This window comes from Cydia splendana, chromosome Z, assembly GCF_910591565.1.
Source record: "Cydia splendana chromosome Z, ilCydSple1.2, whole genome shotgun sequence".
NCBI lineage: Eukaryota > Metazoa > Arthropoda > Insecta > Lepidoptera > Tortricidae > Cydia > Cydia splendana.
In genome coordinates this window covers 1,883,405-1,907,164 of record NC_085987.1, presented here as the reverse complement: position 1 = coordinate 1,907,164, position 23,760 = coordinate 1,883,405, and the positions used below count along the sequence as shown (strand labels likewise).

The 23,760-nt window shown below is 37.5% G+C and overlaps 1 protein-coding gene across 2 annotated transcripts; it reads left to right on the top strand.

Moving 5' to 3' along the window:
- On the top strand, positions 1–23,241 carry LOC134804363 (heterogeneous nuclear ribonucleoprotein A1-like). 2 transcript variants are annotated; one of them, XM_063777392.1, is made up of 10 exons: positions 1–132; positions 544–694; positions 7,586–7,695; positions 8,186–8,295; positions 9,776–9,863; positions 13,702–13,888; positions 15,539–15,681; positions 16,133–16,277; positions 17,098–17,192; positions 23,033–23,241. In XM_063777392.1, exons 2-10 carry the CDS (start codon positions 550–552, stop codon positions 23,081–23,083), a joined length of 1,074 nt encoding a protein of 357 aa, XP_063633462.1. In that variant the 5' UTR covers positions 1–132; positions 544–549; the 3' UTR covers positions 23,084–23,241. The 2 variants fall into 2 exon arrangements, with proteins under 2 accessions (XP_063633462.1, XP_063633464.1); XM_063777394.1 differs by lacking the exon at positions 23,033–23,241 and adding an exon at positions 21,945–21,974.
- The last annotated feature ends 519 nt before the right edge of the window (positions 23,242–23,760 follow it).

The window sequence follows — 23,760 nt, the reverse complement described above, 5'->3', positions numbered from 1 at the left end:
ACATTAATGGCGGGTGCGCTTGCGTGATGCCGGCTGCATGTTATTATTGCTTTTAGTTTGGCGTCTTTTCGTTTAAATTGTAGCGTCGATTGTGTTCGCCGTTCTAAACTCATCTTCACTTAAATTAAATAAGTAAGTGTCAGTGATTCCATATGTTAATAAAGTACTGTTGTGTGTTAAGCGTGAGTAGCGGTGTAAGGTTTCGTGAATTTTCCATAGGAAGCGTAAGCAATAACGCTACCATGCCTATGGCGCGGGTGGCTTGTTTTGATGAATATTAAGTCGCAATAGTCAAAATTGGCGAAATAAGGTGTTATTTCCACTTGAAACCCGGTGTATTAATTGATTTAGCAATCTACGATGTTTCGCGCCCAAGCGTTAATTGCGTCCTTGAAGCAGAGGCGGCAAGTACTCCGATCGATCGCTAAAGTTCGCGTCGCGTCGCTTGTTATTTTCAGATGTGCCCCAGATCAGTTTATCTGGATATCGATTGGTTTTTGCGTGTGCAGTATGTTCTGAAAGTAAAGGTTTATGTGTTTTTAGTTGACTATGGTGGCTCAAAAGCGAGGTCGCGGCGCGAAGGCCCAGGCGGCGAAGAAACAGGCTGCGCAGGCGGTGGAGGAGGTGCCGGAGGAGGTGGCGGAGGCCGTAGAGCCCGAGGAGAACAACGGGGACTCGGAGCAGGTCGAACAGGGTGAGTCACGCGGCTACTTGCGAAGTACCTACCTACCTCACGCTTGATTACCGTTATCTCTTAATTTGCACGTAATACGTTTTAGACCACTTGGTTTTTGTTGGTAATAAAGTGTATGGTGTTTTTTTCGTACATAATTATTTGTATATTAATGTTATTGCTAAATAATCAATATGAATGAGATCAGTCTGATAATCAATTATTAAATTGTTGAAAAGTAGATTTTTACTAAAATACTTTTGTATTTTAATGGAACAAGTGGTCTAAAGCAGTGTGAATTTTAATAAATAGTTATTTTTTCGTAACTTCTGCAAAGGCCTTACCTGTTCCTATTTATTTTGTGTGAATGACATGCTCTTATACTGAAAATCGTAATTCAAGACCAAAAAAAGTAAGTCAATGTTGCCACTTTTTACTAGCGCGTCTTGTATTTATGTAAAAATAAGTAATTAAAAGTACTTTTTTAAATCGTAGGAGTAAAATTACCAATAAATAAATTATCTTAGCATGTTTATTTATAAAAACAAATTTTTCTATTTTACAAACAAATTAGTGCAGTGGCAACATTGTCTTACTTTTTTTGGTCTTGAATTACGATTTTCAGTTTAGTTTACAATATCAACATACCTACACCTCTTGCTTTATTCACGATTTACTCAAGCATATAAAATTTGTGTTATACTCCATCATTTCATTGATAGTGTTGTAAACAAAAGATTTTTTATTATAAAGTCTGTTAAGACATTTCCGTCAGTACAAATAAGCGGCAAATTAAAAAAAAAATAGGCCCGAAGGGTAATTGTCCCATAGGAAATTTGAATTTCGCGCCTTTTTCTACTGACAAAGTTGTTTGACCTGCTATAGCTGCTATAAGTCTTACACATTATCAAGTGGTTTCTGTCTCACAGAATCTTCTCATGTTCATCGCTATGTCATCTCAAAAATTGCATGTGCACTGTCTTCCCGGCATTGGCCTTAAAAAACAAGCTGTTTTTATATAGCTATTTCCATTGTCCTATGCTTTACATACACAAAAACGAATTATTGTTCCCGCAGTACAAACAGCAACACTCCTAACTGTACATCGGTGGACCTTATTACAAAAGGCCTAAGGTCCACCGATGTACAGATAACAGTGTGGTCAATGGTATATAATTACTGCAAAACCCAACACAGAACATACTAAAGAAAACTTAAATTTTTTGCTAAGACTATTCTATCTGGAATTTAATTAGTGTTAATTGATTATTGCAGTTATTATACTATTAAGCACACTGTCAACTATACCTCTCGCGCCAAATAATGGCCATAGTCATAGTCATAGTCATATATTTATTCAAAAAAAACAATACAGGTATTGTGTTTGAAATACATGGCTTAAAACTAAAATTATTAAACACTTAATAAAATGTAAAGATAATCCTAAATCTTAAACATTATCATAAATTTCATCCACTGTGTAAAAGCAACTTCTCAATAAAAATCTTTTCAATTCCCTATGAAACAGCGAGTGATCCGTAATGATTTTTAGTTCAGTAGGCAATCTGTTATAAAGGCTTATGGCTTGATGAGCAACGGAATGCGCAGCAACCTCGAGTCTAGGACAGAACATAACTTTCATATTTTTGGTGCGCGTAAGTAAGCGTTCATATTGCTCTTCACAAGACTCGTTCTTAAGAAGCTTTGTGAGCAGCAGCAAGACATACAAGCTAGGTACCGTGAGAATTCCTAATTCTTTGAAAAAAATGTCTACATGAAACCCAAGGAGGTATGCGAAACATAGTACGAACTGCTCTCTTTTGTATTATAAGAGCCCTGTTAATATTATACTGGTAGCTGTTTCCCCAGAGTTTAATGCTATATCTTAGCTTAGATTCTATCAAAGCGTAATTAGACGTGTGCGCCGCGCCGGCGCGCCGCCGCCGCCGGGCTTTTTTGCCACGCCGCCGCCGCCGATAAATGAACGGCGTAAAATCGGCGTGACCTTGAATGTTGTTAATTAGCTATTCCATGTTGATATTTGGATTACAATATGGATTTGTTTGTATTATATATGTTACACTTATCAAATATACATCAATTATTAATTAAATGAAACAGAATAGCCAGTTTCAGAAACTATTTGACACACCAATTAAAGTAACTGAGCAATTCTAAGTATTCACCGTCAAGAAAGATGAGGGAGCGATAATATGAAGTAGGATTTTTTCCTGTTAATTGTGATGGCAATCCTGGCAATGTGAATTCACCACATTGCCTCACATACGAAGGCAGAATGCTCCGTCATGAAAACACAATTAACTAGGCAACGAAAACACAGATCTCATGTAGTGAAGTCCAGCAAAAATCTAAACTCTCAAGACCCTGAGTTTCCTAAAAAAGTCGTGTGCCAAAAATGTTGAGAAATAGAAAGAGAGAGAGACAGAGTGACACTGTACAATCGCTGTCAATCTGGCGAACTGCGCAAATACTTGCCCCGCTGAAATGTGCAAGCTGTATATGGGTCAAGCAACATTTTCTTGTCACTCGTTGTTACGGTTACAGTCACCTGGGTCACTGGGGCTTTCAATGAACCAAACATTTTTGTAGTAGTTATAAGCCCTTTCCATATTGGGCCATCTAACAAGAATAATAATTGAATTGAATTGTCAACCCATATTTTGTTATTTTGTTAGTTTTTGTTTTGCTAGTATAATATGAGTTGGTACAAAAGATCTTGTAACAAACTACTATTTTCGCCTGCCTGACGGGAATAACAAGAAGAAATACATCGAAATGGCGGCTCTTCTGAAGAAAATTGAAGATGGAAGTTCTGGAGAGGTCTTAAACTCAATCATTCCAAGACCAAAGTAATAGTAGTAGACAAGGCAAACATACTCCCAGTTACCGACGCACTCGGCGATTACGAAAAAGCGAGCTCGTTTGTATATTTTGGGTTAATAACCAGTGCCGGTGGTTGTACCGCCGCCGAATTACGCCGCGGAACTGGCATGGCTATTGAGTGCTATAGCTAACCTCGACAAGATCTGGAAAAACAAATGAGAAAACGAGAAAGAAGATACGTCTCAGTGAGCCTGGTGCTTGTACGACAAGAAAACCATTAAAAGGAAGCCATATATCCATATCCACTATGTCTAGCAAATTTAAAGGATATGTGGAGTTCTGTTTTGTTAAAGTACGTCATTTTTAATAGGATAAGCTATGGAAAGCGTGAGAAAACGGAGAGTTACAGATCGGATCGAAGGTCATTGGGACCAGGTAACCCTTTAATGCAAGCCAGTTACTAGGGAAATCAAGTTATTATACCTATCCTATATTCATTTACAAACCCTATTTTACTCATAGCCTATTCAAACTTTACGTAGTTTACTGACCAGCAACTTGAATTGATCAATTTTTCAAGAAAAACAATAAATTAATGATTTTCCTTAAGAAACCTGAAAGTCAAGGTCACGCCGATTTCACGCCGAAAACACGCCGCCGCCGCCGATTTTTTGGCAAACGCCGCCGCCGATCATTTATTAATCGGCGCACACGTCTAAGCGTAATAGACTGTCTTGAGCTGATCAATTCCCATGACCTCCCTGAGACACCGTAAGGCATAGCATGCAAGACAGTTCCTTCAAGTCCCTATTGGTTGGGCTTAATTAAAAAAAATATTGAAGAAATATGTTTTTACCTTATTTTTATTGCTAAATGTTACATTCCTAAATAATTTATTTCCAAAAAATATCTAGAGTCCGTTGTTTCACTGATAGATCATCTTTTCATAGAAATTTGACATTTACACTTTGTCATTGGCGTCTCATTGCGAATGCAATGCAGACTTATCTTGGTCTGACTCTACAAACATTTTACGTGACAGTTACGCCATTTAAAAAACTGTCAAAGGGACCATCATTCGATGCGAGAGGTATTAACATAGAGGTGTTTTCAGATATTTGTGAGCACCTTGGCCGCTCCGGTATATCTGACGTCACATCACTTTCTAGCTTGTTGTGTACCTCCCCCATGCCGTTTGCACATAGCCAATACTATAATTTAAATTATTTAACCCCTTCAACTCCTTTCGCAATATCGCACTTGCTATTTCATATACATTTATTATAATACAATGATAAATGGGACGTTTTAAATAAATAAATAAATACTATAGGACAATTTCAAATAATACATACCTCTCAGTAAGGAGAATTTCAAATTTTGTCTATACACTACAGCACTTTAATCACTACACCTTATAAAACAAAGTCCCCCGCCGCCTGTCTTATTGTGTGTTTGTATGTTCACGATAAAATCAGAAATTACTGAACGGATTTTCATGCGGTTTTCACCTATTGATAGAGTGATTCTTGAGGAAGGTTTGTGTATAATTTGTTAACCCATGCAAAGCCAGGGCGAGTCGCTAGTAATAATTAAAACAGGCACCTTATGTTATGCTTTATAACAAAAAATAGGTGAATTATTCCTATGAAATATAATATGTACAGTCACCTGCAATAATATGTTACGCTTCGAAGGCCGCAAAAATATGTGACACGCTCTTATAGCTTTACAAATAAGATCGTGTCAGATATTTTTGCGGCCTTCGTTGTGTAACATATTATTGCAGGTGACTGTACATTAACCTCCTAAGTCCCTGCGTATAATATTTTGTACAAATTCCAAAATCTATTTTGGACCTTTATTATGTAACTAAGGGTTCTAATTTCAAAAACAAAACAATTGCTTCTCGGTCTCAGGAGGTTAAAATTGGTCCCTCACGTACTTTAAGTCAAAAATTGCTCGACATGTTTCATTCCACACCGAAAAGCATCATCCCTTCTCCCCTTCCCTCCCGCCGCCCCCGTCGCCGTCATCCGCGCCGAGCAATCGGTCGTCGAGAGTTGCAGCCAGCAGTCTACGTCGGTCCGCCAACACGTGCTCTCGATTAAGCTCTCGGTATTCAGTGAAACATGTGGAGCGATTATATACTTAAAATACGTGAGTGAACCTGTTGTAATATATTACATATGTCTGTGTCTCAAGGAAGTTTTGTTATTTTTATTATAATATTCTAATTTGTGATTGACATTTAGTACAGTGAAACCTGGATAAGTGAGACTTCAAGGGACGAGCAGATTTGTCTCACTTAAAGAGGTATTCCACTTACCCAGGCTCTCAGTTAGCCAGGTACAAATAAATTTCTGTCTCATTTACAGAGGGTCCCATTAATAGAGGTGAGAATAGAGGATATGTCTCAGTTATAGAGGTGGTTAATAAGGTATTTTGTAATTATCTTTAAATGTTTAGGTAAAATAATCTTTGTCTCTAAATATTTTTTAAGTCTGTTTAAATATTTATTTGAATTTATTTTGAATGATTTTCCAAAGTATAGATTTTTTTCAATTAAATTTGATACGGACTTAATTGCGTCTTAGAAATTTATTAAATGAAATTTTGTTTATTCTTGTTACTTATCAAGATTTCAGCTTTCGTTTCGATAGTTTTAACTGCATAAAGTAACTAAATAAAACTTCATGTCGTTTAGACACAATTAAGCACATGCGGAATTTGTGGATAGACTAAGAGTTAGTAAGAATACGGAAATAGATCGATAAAGTCCAAGTTAGAGAGGTCATAGATTGACGTTATCTCAGATACAGAGGTAATTCGTATAAAATTCTAAAAAAACAATTAGGAAAATATAATCTTATAAATATAGTCTCAGTAAAAGAGGTAAAATACACTCTCTGTCTCAATTATAGAGGTAAATGTGACCATAAAATCACAACAACTAATCCCTGCTATAGAGGTTCGTTTTATCTCACTAATAGAGGTAATTCAGTGCTAAAGTGTCGGGACCGCACCATGAGTCCCAGCTATAGAGGTTTCTCACTTATCCAGGTCCCACTGAACCAGGTTTCACTGTACTATACATATATTATTATACTCTTGGTTGACATTATGATTATGGACTTTAGATTTACTGTCTTAGTAAGATAGATTAGATTTCTTTATTTCAAGATGAAATTTACACTATAATTTGCTACATTCGTCAAAATTATGTTTATGTTCTCATCATGATCGTCAAAAATTACATTATAAATTTAATATAATAAGATTAATTGTGTCTCCCAATAAGGATCGTTATGTACAAAGAAAAACATGTCAAACAAATGAATATAAACCTAGTTAACATTAAAGTCGATGTCGACGTAAATAATTTGTAAGTGTCATTAATATGTCAAATAAAGATAAAAATATCACAAAAGGACAAAATGTCATATTTATAATACAAATCAACAATTTAATAATATGTAAAATTACATAATTATGTCGTTACAAATTCAATTCCATGTACTTGTAATAATAATAACATAATAAAGGCAATATTTAAATCCAATAGTTTGCTTATTGCAATAAGGCGGTTTATACGGTAGAAAATCTTGTGTGTCGTGTTACTAGCATTGCAAGTAATAACTATTAAATAAAAAATAAAAAAGGGCTGTTACTCTTCAAGCTAATGCATCAATGTTTATCAAACATAGCTAAGATACTCGCTTTCACGTAAGCAACCGCATTGAAATCGGACCATCTCTTTGACAGCTACGATGCCACACACAGACATTGGCGTCAAACTTATAACATCCCTCTTTTTTTGGCGTAGGGGTTCAAAAATTGCATATGTTTGAAACTTCGCACTCTTTCTAAACACTATGAAGCGTGTATTACCCGAGCCACACGGAACGTACGCTCCGGACATCAGTGGACCTTATGCCTTTTGTAATAAGGTCCACCGATGTACAGTTAGGAGCGTTGCTGTTTGTACGCTCGACCGTAATACATTAGTTTTAACCGGTCGGCGCGAGGTTGCCGAGGCGTTAGACTGAGACATTAACTTTGTTGCAGGCGATGAAGGAGGCGCCGGTGACGCTCCCAGCGAAGAGGCCTCGCAGGCGGAGGGCGAGGCCGCTGAGGCCGGCGGCGAGGCACCTGCCGAGGAGCCCAAAGAGGAAAAGGTACGTTAGTATTTCAATAAAATATACTATTTAGACTCTAAATAACTCTAAATTTTAGAGTATTTAGTATTCAGAGTTCTCAAGGGTCATAAGTGATTTCTCCGATGTTGCGTTTGTCCATGGGCGACGGTGACCGCTTCCCATGAGGCTCTACTCGTTTGCTAACTATCACAAAAAAACGTCATATATTACGAGATGTGAGTCATCTTATGACATATATCACATATATGAGTCATTCACTTTGACACGTGGTTTTACTTTAGATGAGATTAGACTATAGCATTGCTTTTTGGCAGAGATCTCTCTTTAGCAATAAAATTGTTATGTCAGAATAATCCCTATCCTCCCAAGTCCCGATGTCCTTTTAAAAGGACAAAATCAAATCAAATTTTGAATTATAATAGAATAAAAGTAGGTTCCAAATCAAAAACTGCAACAACTATTCTAGGGCATAGAAGGGTATATCCACTCAACATGACAAATCTTGTAGGTGGAGTCCGGCAAACTGCTGGTAGAGAACCTGCCTGCAAGCTACTTATTTGACTACCAGGACAAGCTGAAGGAGCTGTTCTCCAAGCACGGGGAGATCAATGCCATCAAGTGAGTATAATTTGGATATATCTGATCTGCAGAGATTTTAACCGGTTACCCCTCTAATATTCCTCGGTAGATGGCTGACTCAATACATTTATGTACATCTATGTTAGGGTGTATAATGTATTGGAACAACAGTTTCTACTGGAGCCCTGTATCTCATCATATACGTACTTTTTGTAGCGACGTATGGAGCGTTTCACGAGTTATAACGCCCCTATTTTTTACCACCTTGTTCATAAAAATTTACAAGCCTCAATTAAGGTGCAGCGGAGCAATTTCGACTGCGGGATAATTTTAACTAATCGAAATATCTTCCATGTTTTACATTATTAACTAGAGTCACACACAACACATCTTTTTCGCTATCTGGACATATATGGTACTCTAGTTAATAATGTAAAACATGGAAGATATTTAGATTAGTTTAAATTACCTCGCAGTCTAAATTGTCCCGCTGCACCTTAGCTAATTTATGTTTTAATCCTTCTTACAAATACACAAGTCAAAATGACATTAAGATAAACTATTAATTGTTAAGTGAGGCTTGTAGCGCATCAAAGAGGATTTGAAGAAGAGAGTTACTGTCATGGTAAATTATGTAGCTACAGTTCATTTACTGCCATCTTTCGACAGAAGACTAAACCTGTTTGAACGCCATTTGACTTTGATCCTTATTCTTTAACTGATATGTGTCAACTTTTTAAATATTAATATTCACGCCATCTACTCGAGCATAGGCTGAAGGTTGTGGCGCCATCGCTCGAAAACATGGAACCATACCTTTGGCCTATAGTCGAGTAGATGGCGAGAATATTAATATTTAATAAGTTAACACATATCACTGAAAGAATATATTGGCGTTCTAACAGTTTTATGTTCTGTCGAAAAATGGCAGTAAATTTACAGTGGCTACATAATTTACTTTGACAATCCGTCTCTATAGACTTTATTCTCTTTGTAGCGCATTTATTTACGAGTATAACGCCATTTTTTGACCTTCAATTGTTTGTAAAAGTGAGGGGTAGGTACTATAAAGCTATTTATGTCGCTACAAAAAGTTAATGTGTTATGGATTTAAATTGCGAAATTTGACATTTAAAATTGTTAACTTAGCCGAAATTTTTATACGGTTACAATCTCTGCTAGTGTGATTTTTCCATCTAATGATTAACAATGAAATAACATTCAAATATCAGTCTTGATCTATTATTAATTTTAGACACTTTCAAAGTTTTCTTAATTTGACTTTTGTCATATTATATTTAACATTCAAATATCAGTCTTGTTCTGTTATTAACGTAAAATTTCAAAGTTTCATTGAGTTGAACTAATGTTAAAGACAAGTAATCTGTTTTCATTTTTTAAGTTTTTAATTTCCTCCAACGAGAGGCTATGAGAACTATTTTTTTTAATGTTCTCCAAAGCGAGGCAAGGGAAAGCAAGCCTTGTGGATACTAACTAAATCATTTCTCTTTGTTTTTAGACGTGGTCCAATCATTGTTACCGAACAGACCATAACGCCGACACTCTCGGCTATAGTCGAATTCAAAAACAAAGACAGCCTGGATAAGGTAATTTTATACAATTTTATAATTAAAAATGTAGCATAGACACACCTGTTTGTCAACGGGTGTTTTGCTTAGTCTATTCCAAATTTTTCAAACACCCTTATATAGAATGAGTATTTGAATGTTGTAATGAAATGTGAATGTGTGTTTGACTATTTTAATTCGCACCGTCGCTAAAAAATTCTAATGATATGGGTTCGAACCCCGGTCGAATAGAGGGGAATACAGATTTAGTGCATAATAATTGTTTTCCATCGTATTTTCTCGGAAACGTTCGTATTTGTCATGCTACTCCAGTCAATCTCAGTACTTTTTGTACCGAGACTGACTGAAATAGCAAGACACATTCGTACGTTTCCGTGAAAATACGATGGAAAATAATTATGCAATATATCTGTATATGCGCAAGTTTTATTCAAAAAAATTAAAACGAAAATCATTTTATTGGTTTTTGTTAAAAGTGTTGTTAACAACAGGCCGGGATCTCCTTTTAAGGAACAATAAAATTATGCTTGTGTCAGAAGACACCACTCTTCCGAAAAAGTAAGTACCAATAGAAATCAATATTGTTTGTGTAAATAAACCTAAATACTAGGTCAAAACAAAAACACTATTTTGTTTTAAACATGTTAACATTAATTACCATTACAACATTATACTCTTCCTTTAAAAATGCCGTGTAAACGACGGCCCCTGTGTATCAAAATGATATTATTGTGGTAAATTTACTGTCGTCGAATCTCCGACGAAGTCTTCAGAATGAAGTAATTTATATTTACTCTGTCTGTAACTGTATCATAACCAAATATTTTTTTCATTTATCCTGAACTTACACAATGATGCGACCAGTCTTGGGGTGCTACCACACCAATCGATCGATGGTAGAACAGAACAGTCGACGTCGATCGATAGTTTCTACCTAGACCAATCGATCGATCGATGTCGACTTCCATTCTACCATCGATCGATTGGTGTGGTAGATCAGGATCACCATTATCGAATATCGCAATATTAGCATTATCAAATATACGTTCTAATTTTTCGTTTTGTGTTTATTTTCGTCTTAATGCGATCGGTCCGGTTTAGAATAGGTCTCTTCGTGGTACAGTCAACGGTAAAAATATGGGTGTAGACAACTTACTCAAAAATATGTCCCATTGTTCTTAATCCACTGACATAAGAGTTATGGGACATATTTTTGAGATGATTTGTACACCCATATTTTTACCATTGACTGTAAGTCTTGGCTATCGAAATGAAGAGAACAGCCTCCCTAGTGAAATAATTTTGGTATGAATTTTATATTATGTGTACATTTTGAGCGATCTGACATGTTATCAGGTAAAATACGATCTCCAATGTAAGACTGACAAATATTCGTATTACCGTTCCCTAAATACCCCACTTGAGTTAAGATCATTTAGATTGGCTACAAGTTACAAAATGTACAGTTGTGAGGCACATCATATAGCAAATTCAAATTTTCTCTTATCCTCTAGCCGTCCACGAATTACAACTTGCCGACACGAATTACAAATGCAATTTTCTCCAAATCATGATTTAAAATACAATATTTAAAATTTTCACGTTTTGAACACATATTAACTCACATTTATTTTATCGCGAATTTATTTTATTATCTTTATTTACCTACGTTTCGACAAAGGTTTCACTGGTCGTGGTTAGCCGCGACCACAACCAGTGAAACCTATAAATGTGAGTTAATATTTAAAATTCTGTCAGTTTATTATGATTCAAAATACATTGGAATGGGAAACCTTTTCAAAGGCCTCTGGGCTGTTAGAGGGTATGGAAACTCTATGGTCATGGAGTATCTCTCTAACAGCTCAGAATTTCTGAAGAAATTGTATTGTGCCGTAAAGCCAGGAAACGAGTAGTAAATACACCATCATGGTCGAGTGCGTCCAACGTAAATTTGCTAGACATCTTTACAAAAGGTATTACGGATACTACCCGTACTTATTTCCGTCATCCTTTGTATTGGGAATGGTAGGGCTAGAGTATCTCGAGCTAAGGCGTAAGCAAACGCTTACCTTACACTATTGTCTGCTTTTAAGAAATCATATTGACAACCCATCCGTTCGGGAGCGTATGCGTATTTTTACCCCAGACAACTACATAGCTGCAGTAGGGCGTAGCGCACGTAGAGCCAGAAATCTTTTCGCATATCCAAATGTTCGCACCTATCACGGTTCAAACGCACCCACGTACCGACCAATAGAATTACTAAATAAATTCACAGACATATTCGCAGACAACTGGCCGTCCCTACAACGTAGTATCAGGATTTTTTAAACTCTACCTATGTTACTTAATAATTATCAGAATTTATTTTTAAATCTCTTTGCAACTTAGTAATACATATGTAATATGTAGGTATTTTTAATTCTAGAGATAGTCCGAAAAGTGTATAATGTGTGTAACACAAGTGTACTAATTTTATGATACTGACTACATATGTATTAACAGTATAAGTGTCTTGGATATAGCTGTAAACTTATACTCAGTGTTTGCCTGAATAAAGAATAAAACAAAAAAAAAAGATACGGCGCGCTGGGTTTTAACGTTTTACCTGAACTACTCTGAAAATACATGTACGAGCAATATGCACGATAACTAAATGACATCATTTAGATATAATTCTGATGGCAGTGTACGTTCGAATTGGCCCGTATCTCTTCCAATAGCACCGTTGTTATCGATCGCTCAAAATTTGCACTACAATGTAAACATAGCGGCAACAATGTGCATATACAGATCGTGATCTAAGAATACGGGTCAACTATTCGACGATTATATCGAGGTAAGTTGCAGATGTACCGTAAATAAAAGTTACAAGATAAACAAGTGCCGTGAAACACTGTGGCGCTTATTTTATTTCTATTCAATTAGAAGAAAAAAAAACATCTTTATTCTTGATATCGATTAATAGATAAAAATCTGTCAAAACTACCAATTTGTGGATTAAACCTGACCAGGTATATATAGTCTTCTTTTTTTTAACCATGCCCATCGGAAATAGTATGGAACGATCATGTGTTTATTACATAGAAAATGTATGGTGTAGTACTTTATATATGTACTTAAGAACACAGTATAGATGAGATTGTTTTTCTAAGAAGCTATTCTTTTTAAACGAATATCGTAATCAAATCGCGTTAACAATAAAACAATCATACTACTCTCTGAATAATGTTTTAGGATAGATACTCTTATCCTTTTAACCAATGTCCCAAAAATATTGTTGGCTATAAGACGGCTAATATTGATGTGGTTTTTACCTAAGGAAGAACACAGCCGTAAATTTCACGGTCATACTTGTACCTTTTCTTTTGCCACGAGGCTAGAGAATTTGGTACAAAAACTAAAAGTGTGGTAATTTCATCAATATGTAATTTCTATGAAAATATGACGTTTATAATGACCCTCGCTTTTTCCTTCACCTGTTTGTTGGACTAATTTTATTTTTGTTATATTTTAATATCATGTTAGAATGCTGCATTTGAATGTAATTATTCCTTCAATTCATCATGAATCGTTTTACCTGATAAGTTTTCCCATGCAACAGTAATTTAGGATTTTATATTAACAATTTCCAAGTCCAAATCAAATTATATAATTTAAATAGTGTATTTTAAAAACCTGCATAAATATAAGTTATTTAACAACGTTAAACTTAACAAATAAAATAGATTCAACGTATGAATTAAACATCAATTTTGATGAAAATTTATCAACGAATCAACTCAATCAACCAGTGTGTCCGTGAACATGAAACACAGTTGTATCCCTAAAATCCTAACCCCCTCTATCCCAACAGGCCCTCTCCGAGCAAGGGCGCGTCATCGACGGATCCCGTATCTCGGTGGCGGTCGAGTCGCGCGCCGAGACCGCCGTGCTCGTCGGCGTGCCGTACGAGGCGGGCACGGAGTACGTGCGCCGACTCTTCAACCAGTGCGGCGAGGTCGCGCATATACACGAGTTCAGCAAGACCAAGTACAAGATCCGTGAGTATAGATAAAATATTCGGCCATCTTGATCGAGTGACCGGTTGTCACAGTGGGCCATCCTGATCGAGTGAACAGTTTTCACACACGGCCACACTGTTCGAGTGACCGGTTCTCACATCCGGCCACCCTGAATACTGAATGACCCTGCACCTATTCTCACCAGTTCAACATTTTGTAAGTCAATTAAAATGGGCGATATGTAACTTTTTCCAAATTTGTATTTTTTTATCTTTTTTACTGTATATTAGAAGTTGGGTGTATTTTTAATCGTTTGGGGTTGCGTAAGGTAAGCTTTTGGTTACCAATATAATAATAATAATAGCAAACACCCACGCTCGTCAGTTATGAGATTGTACATCCCACGGAAGTGTGGAGGCCGAGGCTTCCTAAACGCCAAGGATCTCCACAACCGCGAGGTGTACAATCTCAGGAATTATTTCCTTAACAACGAGTGTGGGATGCATCGTGATGTGGTGGCAATAGACAGGAACCTCACGCCGCTCTCCTTGGCAAATGAGAACTGGCGCAAACCTGTAGTAGTAAGTACTGCGGATCGCAAGGCGGCATGGGAGAGTAAGGTGCTACACGGGCGGTTCTACAAGGCCCTCACGGGATCCGATGTGGACCTGCTCGCGTCGGTGAACTGGTTACGATTCGGGGACCTCTTCGGAGAAACCGAGGGTTTTGCCTGTGCAATTGCGGACGAAGTGATGATGACGAACAACTATCGGAAATATATCCTGAAGGACGGTACGGTCGACATTTGTCGGGCATGCCGCCGTCCCGGAGAGTCACTCAGGCATATCATTTCCGGTTGTTCTCATCTTGCTAACGGCGAGTACTTGCACAGACATAATCTCGTAGCCAGGATTATTCACCAGCAACTTGCTCTTCTGTATGGCCTTGTGGACCGCGAAGTACCGTACTACAAGTACTTACCTGCGCCTGTTCTCGAGAATGGTCGTGCCACGCTCTATTGGGATCGATCTATCATCACTGACAGGACTATTGTCGCCAATAAGCCTGACATCGTGCTGATAGACCGATTGCAGCGCCGGGCCGTGCTCGCCGACGTCACCATCCCCCATGATGAGAATCTCGTGAAGGCCGAGAAGGACAAGTCCAGTAAGTACCTAGACTTGGCTCACGAGATAACCGCCATGTGGGATGTTGATTCGACGATCATTGTCCCGATAGTCGTTTCAGTGAACGGTCTAATAGCGAAAAGTCTCGACCAACACCTAGAGAGACTCTCGCTGGGTGGTTGGATCAAGGGTCAGATGCAAAAGGCGGTAATTTTGGACACGGCGCGTATAGTACGTCGGTTCCTCACTCTGCGGCCCTGACCACCGGCAGCTTGGGCCAAGCCCCGCTGCCGGCGGCAATCTAGGTTAGGTTTTTTATAATGTGTTTATATGTATTTTATATTGTTTTGTAAATGTTTTTATATTTTACTTTTATATTCATATTATAAATTACCTAACTTAAGAGGAGAAATAAATAAGAAGATAATAGCAACACGAGACATTATAGAAACAACTTTGTTTCTATTTTTTTTTACGCCTGGAGTGTACTTGTCTATATTTGTTTTATGTGATAAAAAATAAAAAAAGGTCAACTGACAAAAATATTTTTGTCCGCACACAGTCCGGGTGACGTTCCACAACAAGGAGTCCGTGGAGAAGGCCCTGAAGCTGGACCGCGAGCTGCGCGTCAACGGGTTCCTGGTGACCGTCTCCAAGTACCGCGACGAGGACGAGCAGAAGGCGCACTCCGCCAACGCCAACAAGGTAACACCTAGTCTAGTTGTACTGGTTCATGTTTAAACAAGGTGCGGTAACGTTGTTGGGACGATACAATACAAGGATAGTTTAAAATTGCGAAATCTTTTCTTGTTTACATCGATGGCATTCGATGAATTTCAACGTCTTGTTGCCAGTAAAATAATTTAGTACCACTGTAAATCCGCAACATGGCGAAAGCCAAATACAGATGTAGTGCATAATTGTTTTCCATCGTATTTTCTCGGAAACGTTCGTATTAGTTCAGTTAACGTCAGTACTTTTTGTACCGAGACTGACTGAAATAGCAAGACACGTTCGTACGTTTCCCTGAAGATACGATGGAAAATAATTATGCACTACATCTGTATTTGGCCTTCGCCATGTTGCGGATTTACAGGGGTGTATGCACATGTGTAGAATCTTGTCAGGCTGTACATCGTTTGTATTGGTTCTGCAGAACAAGCGGCAGCACCCGCAGCAGCAGCAGAACCGCAACGCGAACGCCAACTCCAACGTGAGCCCCAACGCCAACCCGAACGCCAACCGCCAGAACAACTACCGGCCGCGCGGCGGCGCCTTCAACGCGCGCGGCAACTTCAGAGGTAACCTACCTATTTGTATTTATTGCATTTCAAGTGTATTACATCCACGCTTAAAGTATAGGCAGGGGTACACAAAACACCTGCTGTTATGACCGGTGATCGGCACAGACGGTGCCACACTGCGGGATTCCGAACAAAAATCTTAATATGGACATGAATGGACATGACTCACATGCCGGAATCTTGTTCGAAGCAGTAATTCTATTGAGTGTTATTTTAAACAAGACTTTTAAGAGTTAAGTGTTCTATTTGGAAATCCACGGTGTGCCACCGTCCGTGCTGATCACCGTTTATAACTTGTAAACGTAAAACTACGTTCGTGACCGTTGTCATATACAGACGAGCATAATAACAGCATTTTAAACATATTCTTTAATGGCAAGTTCTATTCTACGTTTTCGAATTATAAGTAGAAGTAGAATGGCAGTTTACATACGCAAATAACTTGTGGTGGTATTCCACCTGGCCAATTTCTTTGTCCAATGTACATTTAGATTCACTCTCTCATTAGTCACTAAGCAAAATGTGAGATGCAAATACACATTGGACTAATATATTGGACAGATGGAATACCATTCTAATCTTATGTAAAAATAACATTTAATATCAACTATTAAACACTGATGGTGATGAATTGATAATTCCCGCGGCATTGTATGGGAAAGTTTTCTCTATTTACTAGACTCAGGCTTATTGCATAAAAAAATACAAGCTAATACTTTAATATACAAAATCACTTGTAATAAGTATTAGCTTATATTTTATTATGCATCAGGCCCCTGGTTGTACTGTACTGTAAGTAATGTGGTCACAATTGCAGGCGGTCGCGGCCGCGGCGGCTTCCCCACGCGCGGGTTCCCGGCTCGCGGCGGCTTCGGCGCGCCCGTCAACAGCTACGCCATGCCCGGATTCATGGTGAGTCCACACAACAGAATCAGAATCATCGCATTTATTCGTGATAAACTGTAACATACACAAGTATATGGTATAATAATATACTCCGCCTGATACTCTATTCCGAGATTCGCGTATGACCTAACTGACACGGGCCTACGTCATCATGCTGTTTACAGGTTCTCAAACTTTGAAATGTGGGAGAATTTTAACCAACGGTGAAAATTATTTTAACGGCATTAATTTTAAGTTATTCATGTAGAAACATAGTAAAATAAAACAAATCTAATGTATTAAATTAAACTTTATTTATCTATACAAGACAAACGTTTGAAAAACTAATTCACAGTTACACATTAATTACCAAGCTTACGACGTGAAAAGTTTGGAAAACACTGCGACTGCTGACACTGAGCGAGAAGGAAATAACAATTAACACGCGTTCGACAAGGATGACGGTCAGGGCATGAAGTTATCTAGATCCGAATTGTCAAATGTGACAGCGCTATCCTGTGTTGCCAGTAATGTAAACAGAATTACCCGAACGTCTGAAATTTCTTTCGTGAATCGGAAGATATTGCTAACGAATAATTAAAAACGACGTGTTATTGTAAAATTTAAGATAAAATACATATAAATGAAAATTATAAAATTATAAAGAAATATTTTAACTTAATAACCATAGGTATATTGTACCCATGTAACATGTTATGTTGAAATAAAGTGGCAATGTTATTGTGACGTAGGCCCGTGTCACTCTGGGAAGAGAAGACCATGTTTTATTAGACCATGCACAAGTATAGAACAACAAAGAAATTTAAACATAAAATAAATAAATCGTTTTCCATGAAATGGGCCCGCCTCAGCATAATGCTAACCCAAAAGTCAGCGCTGATCTTCCGGCGAGACCATTTGTGGGTCACGAATGCACCTGTACGTCACGGCCCCATCATAAGACTGAACGCGACTTTGCGGCGGCGAATGTACGGCGATCAGCGCTATCTATCTGCTGGTGAGATGTCATGATGACATAAAAGCCATGTCATTCAACACAATGTCAAATATTGAGTACTACAGTCTAGCACGGATTTAAAGTCTATTTCAATAGAACTTGCTAACTATGTAAACAAACCGCCATATTGAAATTGTCTCTGAATGATGAATTTACTAGTGATGGGCAAGACTCCTACTTACTACTTTACTAATGTCAAACCATATCGAATAATAAAATACCAAAAGTAAAAAACAAGTAGTTACTTATTTTTAATTTGTTTAATCACGATCAGAAGACAAATTAGTACTTAAGAATGATGTATTGATGTATTTTATAACCGTGGCGGTAGGTACAGAGCGTGGGTGGGTAGTGTGTAGCGGGTTTATATTACAAACTTTAGTCACAACACTACCCATCATAGACAATTGTAGAATTTAAAAGAAACAAAACCGTCATTCCAACAGGTCCTAATAACCTAACTTATGAACCCATTTTAAACTTTTAATTAAATATCCAAGATACAGTTATATATTTATGTATTTTACGGAACGGACCGTTTCAATAGTGTATATGTGTATGGTTTCAGTGGTATTTGATGAGGTGGTGTGAAAATTCAAAGAGAAACAGTGATAAAACAAAGTTACGTTGTTTGTTTACATAGTTAGCAAGTTCTATTGAAATATACTTTAGAGACCCAAAGCTCTTGGTATGGCACTTGGAATTTAGGGGGCCCCATCTCTAAACCATGGTTAGATTGCCTGGCCCCAAGCCAACGAAAAGAATTTTGACCCGGACGCTACCGCTGACCGTAACTGGTAACTTTGGTATTGCTATACTGCGGGGAAATGCTAGCATCTATTTTGTTTTACATATTTTAAGTAATTCAAAATTTTTATTGAGTTTAACTTTGTACCGCCCAATGTACAGTCAGCTGCAGAGATATTTGACCCCTCCACCTGTAAACAAATTTCTGCTGACTGGACAAGTGTACATTACGTACACACTGTTTCAATGGAATGGTCAACATTTCTTAAAATATACAAAGTAGCATTTCTTTTGTCTCTTTACATATTCAAACAAATTCCAACCCAACTAACAATACAATTAGGTTCTAACTTCCATAGCACACTTTTTGTATGGGATCTCTTAATTTAATTTTCATTGCTTGTAACAAAGGGTACTTAGCTAATAAAATTTTATTAAAATGTTTCTTAAGAAAATTAAATGAACGAATTTAAATGTTCTTAGTCCAGACCTTTACGTCGTGCAAGAAAGTTACCAACAAAAGAAAAATGTTCGACACCTACAACAATGAGAATTGAATCACCGAAGCGGCGACTGTTGTTTAACTTTTTATTACTCATATAACATATAATATATTTAGTACCGTAAACCGGTTACTTTGATCAATTTTAGAGTTTGGCACCATTTTTTGACGATCCTAATATACGTAAAAATGTGAATTAAAAATATAATACTCGGTCTGTCAAATAAAAAAAAAAGAAAGGACTTATATTTTTTCCAAAAATAAATAAAAACAACGCGATCAAATTTATCCAACTCCTGGTCTGTGCATGCGGGTTTTTGATATGTTGCCCTTTATACTTATTGTAATATGTATGATGTTCTATAAGAAATCTTGTAGGCTTGCGATGCGACACAAATAGACAAATAGATTTTATGCCACCACTATGTCTGCGTGTGCGTCATTGAGTTGTTCTTATTGGTATTTTTTGTAGTCTCGCGACCTGATATTTTTTTTGTAATTTTTGGAATGGAACCTTTAATAAAAAAAACAATGTATATAAAATTAATACCCTGGTGGCCTCACCTTTTCTTTCCCCCTTGGTATCTTTTGATGCCAAACTTATTAATTTTGATTACTAAAGAGGCATCATATACTTGCTTTCACTATCGCTTATATCGGCATGTTTCCCTGCAAAACTGATCTATTTAATTGTATTTAAACTAAATCAATAATTCACCGTGACCAATCACGAAACCAATTATCCATTTCATATGCTTTTAGCTACGCTTCACACTTTCTAAAAAAACGAAAAAAAATAAAATAAAGGGCAATTTAGTTCATGAGCCGCTATGCCGCATTTACGCCTCAACTGACATACCTAAAATCATGCACGTGCGTGCCGTGGACCGTGCACGTGAGTGCCGTGGACCGTGCGCGTTGGTGGGTATGCTATCTTGTGGCCTGAATCGGAAAAATAAACATGTACATTGCCAAAGCAAGTGCTACCATCTACCGTTATCGTACGTTTTATTGTGCATAGTAGGTTCTGCCATCTTGTTTGCTACATCAGTAGGGCTACCGCCAATACCGAAAATCGTCAATTGCGGGCATTTTTCTCTGTCACTCTAATTACGCCTTCATTGGAGTAAAAGAGTAAGATCCCCGCAATTTGCGAATGTCGGTTTTCGCGGTAGCCCCTCAGAAGCATAAACATCACATTTACGCCTCGCGCGAAAAATCCTACGGCTCCTATGCTGCCCCCTATAGTTCATGCACGCTCTTGCCACAAAATTGACACGCAACAGTTTTAATTCTCTAAAATTTTGGGAGGTACAGTCAGCATCGTATAGTAGGTAGCAACCAAAGTATTCAAATAGTTCGGTACGCCATACAAATAATATGGTGTACCGTGTACAGAACTATTTGAATATGTACTTTGGATGCTACCTACTATATGACGCTGACTGTACACTGGTTTTAGGGTGCCATCATCATTCTTTCATTATTATCCTACATTTGTAATTGGACAGTCACCTGCAATAATTTGTACATATGAAAGGCTGCAAAAATATCTGACACGATCTTATTTGTAGAGCCATAAGAGGGTGTCACATATTTTTGCGGCCTTCGAAGAGTAACATATGCATTGCAGGTGACTGTACGTTTTAATTTTTTCGTATTTTATAAAATGCTTGCCTTTTACCAATTTTACTTGTTATTTTCATCTTGTCTAACCTCATGTAAATAAAACATTTAAGCTGTATTTTTTTGCAACAATTTCAATAAGTGCTTTATTTTTCATTTTGCATGCTCATATTTTTGTTATATTTCATATTATTTTAGTATACTTCGAAAAGAGTGCATAGAAAGACGTGCAAAGAAATGCAGTGGGATCTTGTTGTGTGATCTGACATATTTAGTACAGTCGGACATCGAACACATATTCAATACAAGTTATACAGAAATAAAAGTTGTCGAAATTTCGAAACCTTGTTTCAATAACGCGATTCAATAAAATTCACGAAAAATCGCCCCTAAAATTACCTTAAAAATAATCAACTTTTGCGGCATCCGGCAAAATTGTCCTATAATATTTATTTATTTATTTATCCCTATATCGAAATTTTGATCTGGGCTGTATTAAAAAATAAAAACAACGGTGTTTAGGTCCGACTTATTAAATCAGACACACAATAAGAGCTAAACTTAGTTGAAATTATTTGAGTTGTCTATAAAAAACAGCTTTGTCAATACGATACTCGATAAAGTCTGGACGCTAACCACGAATAATATCGTACATAAAGCGCCTGTTCCTATCTCTACCGCACGAGTGTTATTTTATTGCTGTCCCGCCGATGATGCCGGAGCGGGACAGCGCTGTAATTACGCGCGTGCGAAAGCGATAGGAACAGGCGGGACAATGTACGAAATTCTTCGTGGTTAGCATCCCTTACTTTAGTATCTAAACCTCAAATAATTTCTAAATCTACTCTGCTTTCTTTGCCGTTAATATTCTGTGCGTTCTTTTCAGAGGTACCCGTTTTAGATCCGACACGACCGCAGGTAACATTTGACAAACACACCAAACCGTTTCGCATTGATAGGTAGTTCAAACACAGAATAGTAATAAAAATTAGGTACTCTCTTTGGTCATTACGTCGCTATTACTTCGAATGCGCTTACGTTAGAATCTTAGGATTTTCAACATGATATATATAATGTAAAAAAATTTTAAAAGTTGAACCGTCGTCGGAAACCTCGATGGGCCCAAACATGTTTAATAGTTTTTAGTTTTCACTGCTCATACTCGTAAAGTTGGTGTTTAAGTTGCGTGTAAGCGGCATAAAGTTGCTTTTTATGCTGTTGTGCATAAAGTAATCTATTACGACCCTAAGGGCCACTTGCGCCATGCAGGTACAGCCACTAACTCGGGGTTAACCGGTTAAACCCAGAGTGACCAGTACAATTAAACCCCGTGTTAACGTTTAACGCCGAGTTAGTGGCTAACCCTGGATGATGCAAGCGACCCTTATTGACTTAGCAATAAAGTCCTGCGTCTGCCATGCTGCTTACCACTGCTGCATCCTGCGGCCGGAGCGCCCCACGCGTACTAACTTCTTTAGTCTTGAATAAATATGGTAAAATAACCTCAAATATTTGATACTTCTGTATAATTCCCTCGCAGTCGAAGTGAAAAGCAGAGTACACTACTCTGGCATAATACCCATTTTATCCGAGGCAATTTATCGGTCCGAGAGTACGCGAACCGCTTAAGGGCGTCCGCTAGCGTGGGCCACTGTAGGCAAAATCGTCCGACGCGTCCGCGCCAGTTATCAACGCTCATACTATTTTTCGTAAACCCGCTCACCCGCTCCCTGCAACTGCGCCAACTAGCGGACGCCCTTATGTAGTGCATAATCTTTTACCGTCATATTTTCTCGGGAACGTTCGTATATGTCATGCTACTTCAGTCAACTTCAGTCCTTTTTGTACTGAGACTGACTGAAATAGCATGTCACTTTCGTGCGTTTCCGTGAACATACGATGGTAAAGAATTATACACTACATCTGTACCCTTGTTGTATAATGTACTCTTATTATAATTTTTTTCTCCCGCAGGGCGGTTTCATGAACGACGGTCAGCGGCCAAACAAGCGGCCCCGGCTGTAAGCGGCCCCCGATCCGTGTGTGTGTGCGTCCTACAGACTACAGTGACATGTTACTTGCAGTATCATATAATAAATCTAGCGAATTGTATTTACATAAGTGCATGGAATATAGGAGTAAGTTATTGTCTTTTTGCAGGTAATAAATACTATTACTAACAATTAGTTGTTTTATTTCCAAACCCCGTTGTCGATGTCGCAATTCTATTCGTTGGTGCCCTTCACCCAAAGTACAATATTAAACAAATAATTTTACGTTGGCACTATTCGCCAACAAACTGTCTTTAGTTTGGCGAAAATATTGTATACCTAGTCCTAAGCGTTTTTTTTTAAATAAATTCAGCTAAAAATGTAGATTAAATATTCATTTAATTCAAAAGAAAAAGCGCTACGTAAAAATAGTAAAAGCAAAAATTGAAAAACAACCTTTTTTCCCCAATTTCGTTTATCATTTTTTTTGTATGGAAATTAAAATAATATTTATTCCAAATCCTAAATCTTGAATACGCCAATGAATCCCATGACACATTTTATAGTGGAATTACAATTGGATGCTAAGGCGAATTTAGGGTATGTATTTTTGTCAACCCTTAAATTCGATGAACTGCCACATTGATAACGGGATTTGTTATTTCCCATACCAAATAAACTTTCGTTTATTGAATTTCACTGACGTGTTAC

What these genes read in the sequence shown, in the direction of transcription:
- LOC134804363 (XM_063777392.1), top strand. Translation starts at nt 550, where the DNA reads ATGGTGGCTCAAAAGCGAGGTCGCGGCGCGAAGGCCCAGGCGGCGAAG. An exon ending in CTCGGAGCAGGTCGAACAGG is followed by an intron (nt 695 to 7,585) that starts GTGAGTCACGCG and finishes ACTTTGTTGCAG; the next exon opens with GCGATGAAGGAGGCGCCGGT. An exon ending in CAAGACCAAGTACAAGATCC is followed by an intron (nt 13,889 to 15,538) that starts GTGAGTATAGAT and finishes GTCCGCACACAG; the next exon opens with TCCGGGTGACGTTCCACAAC.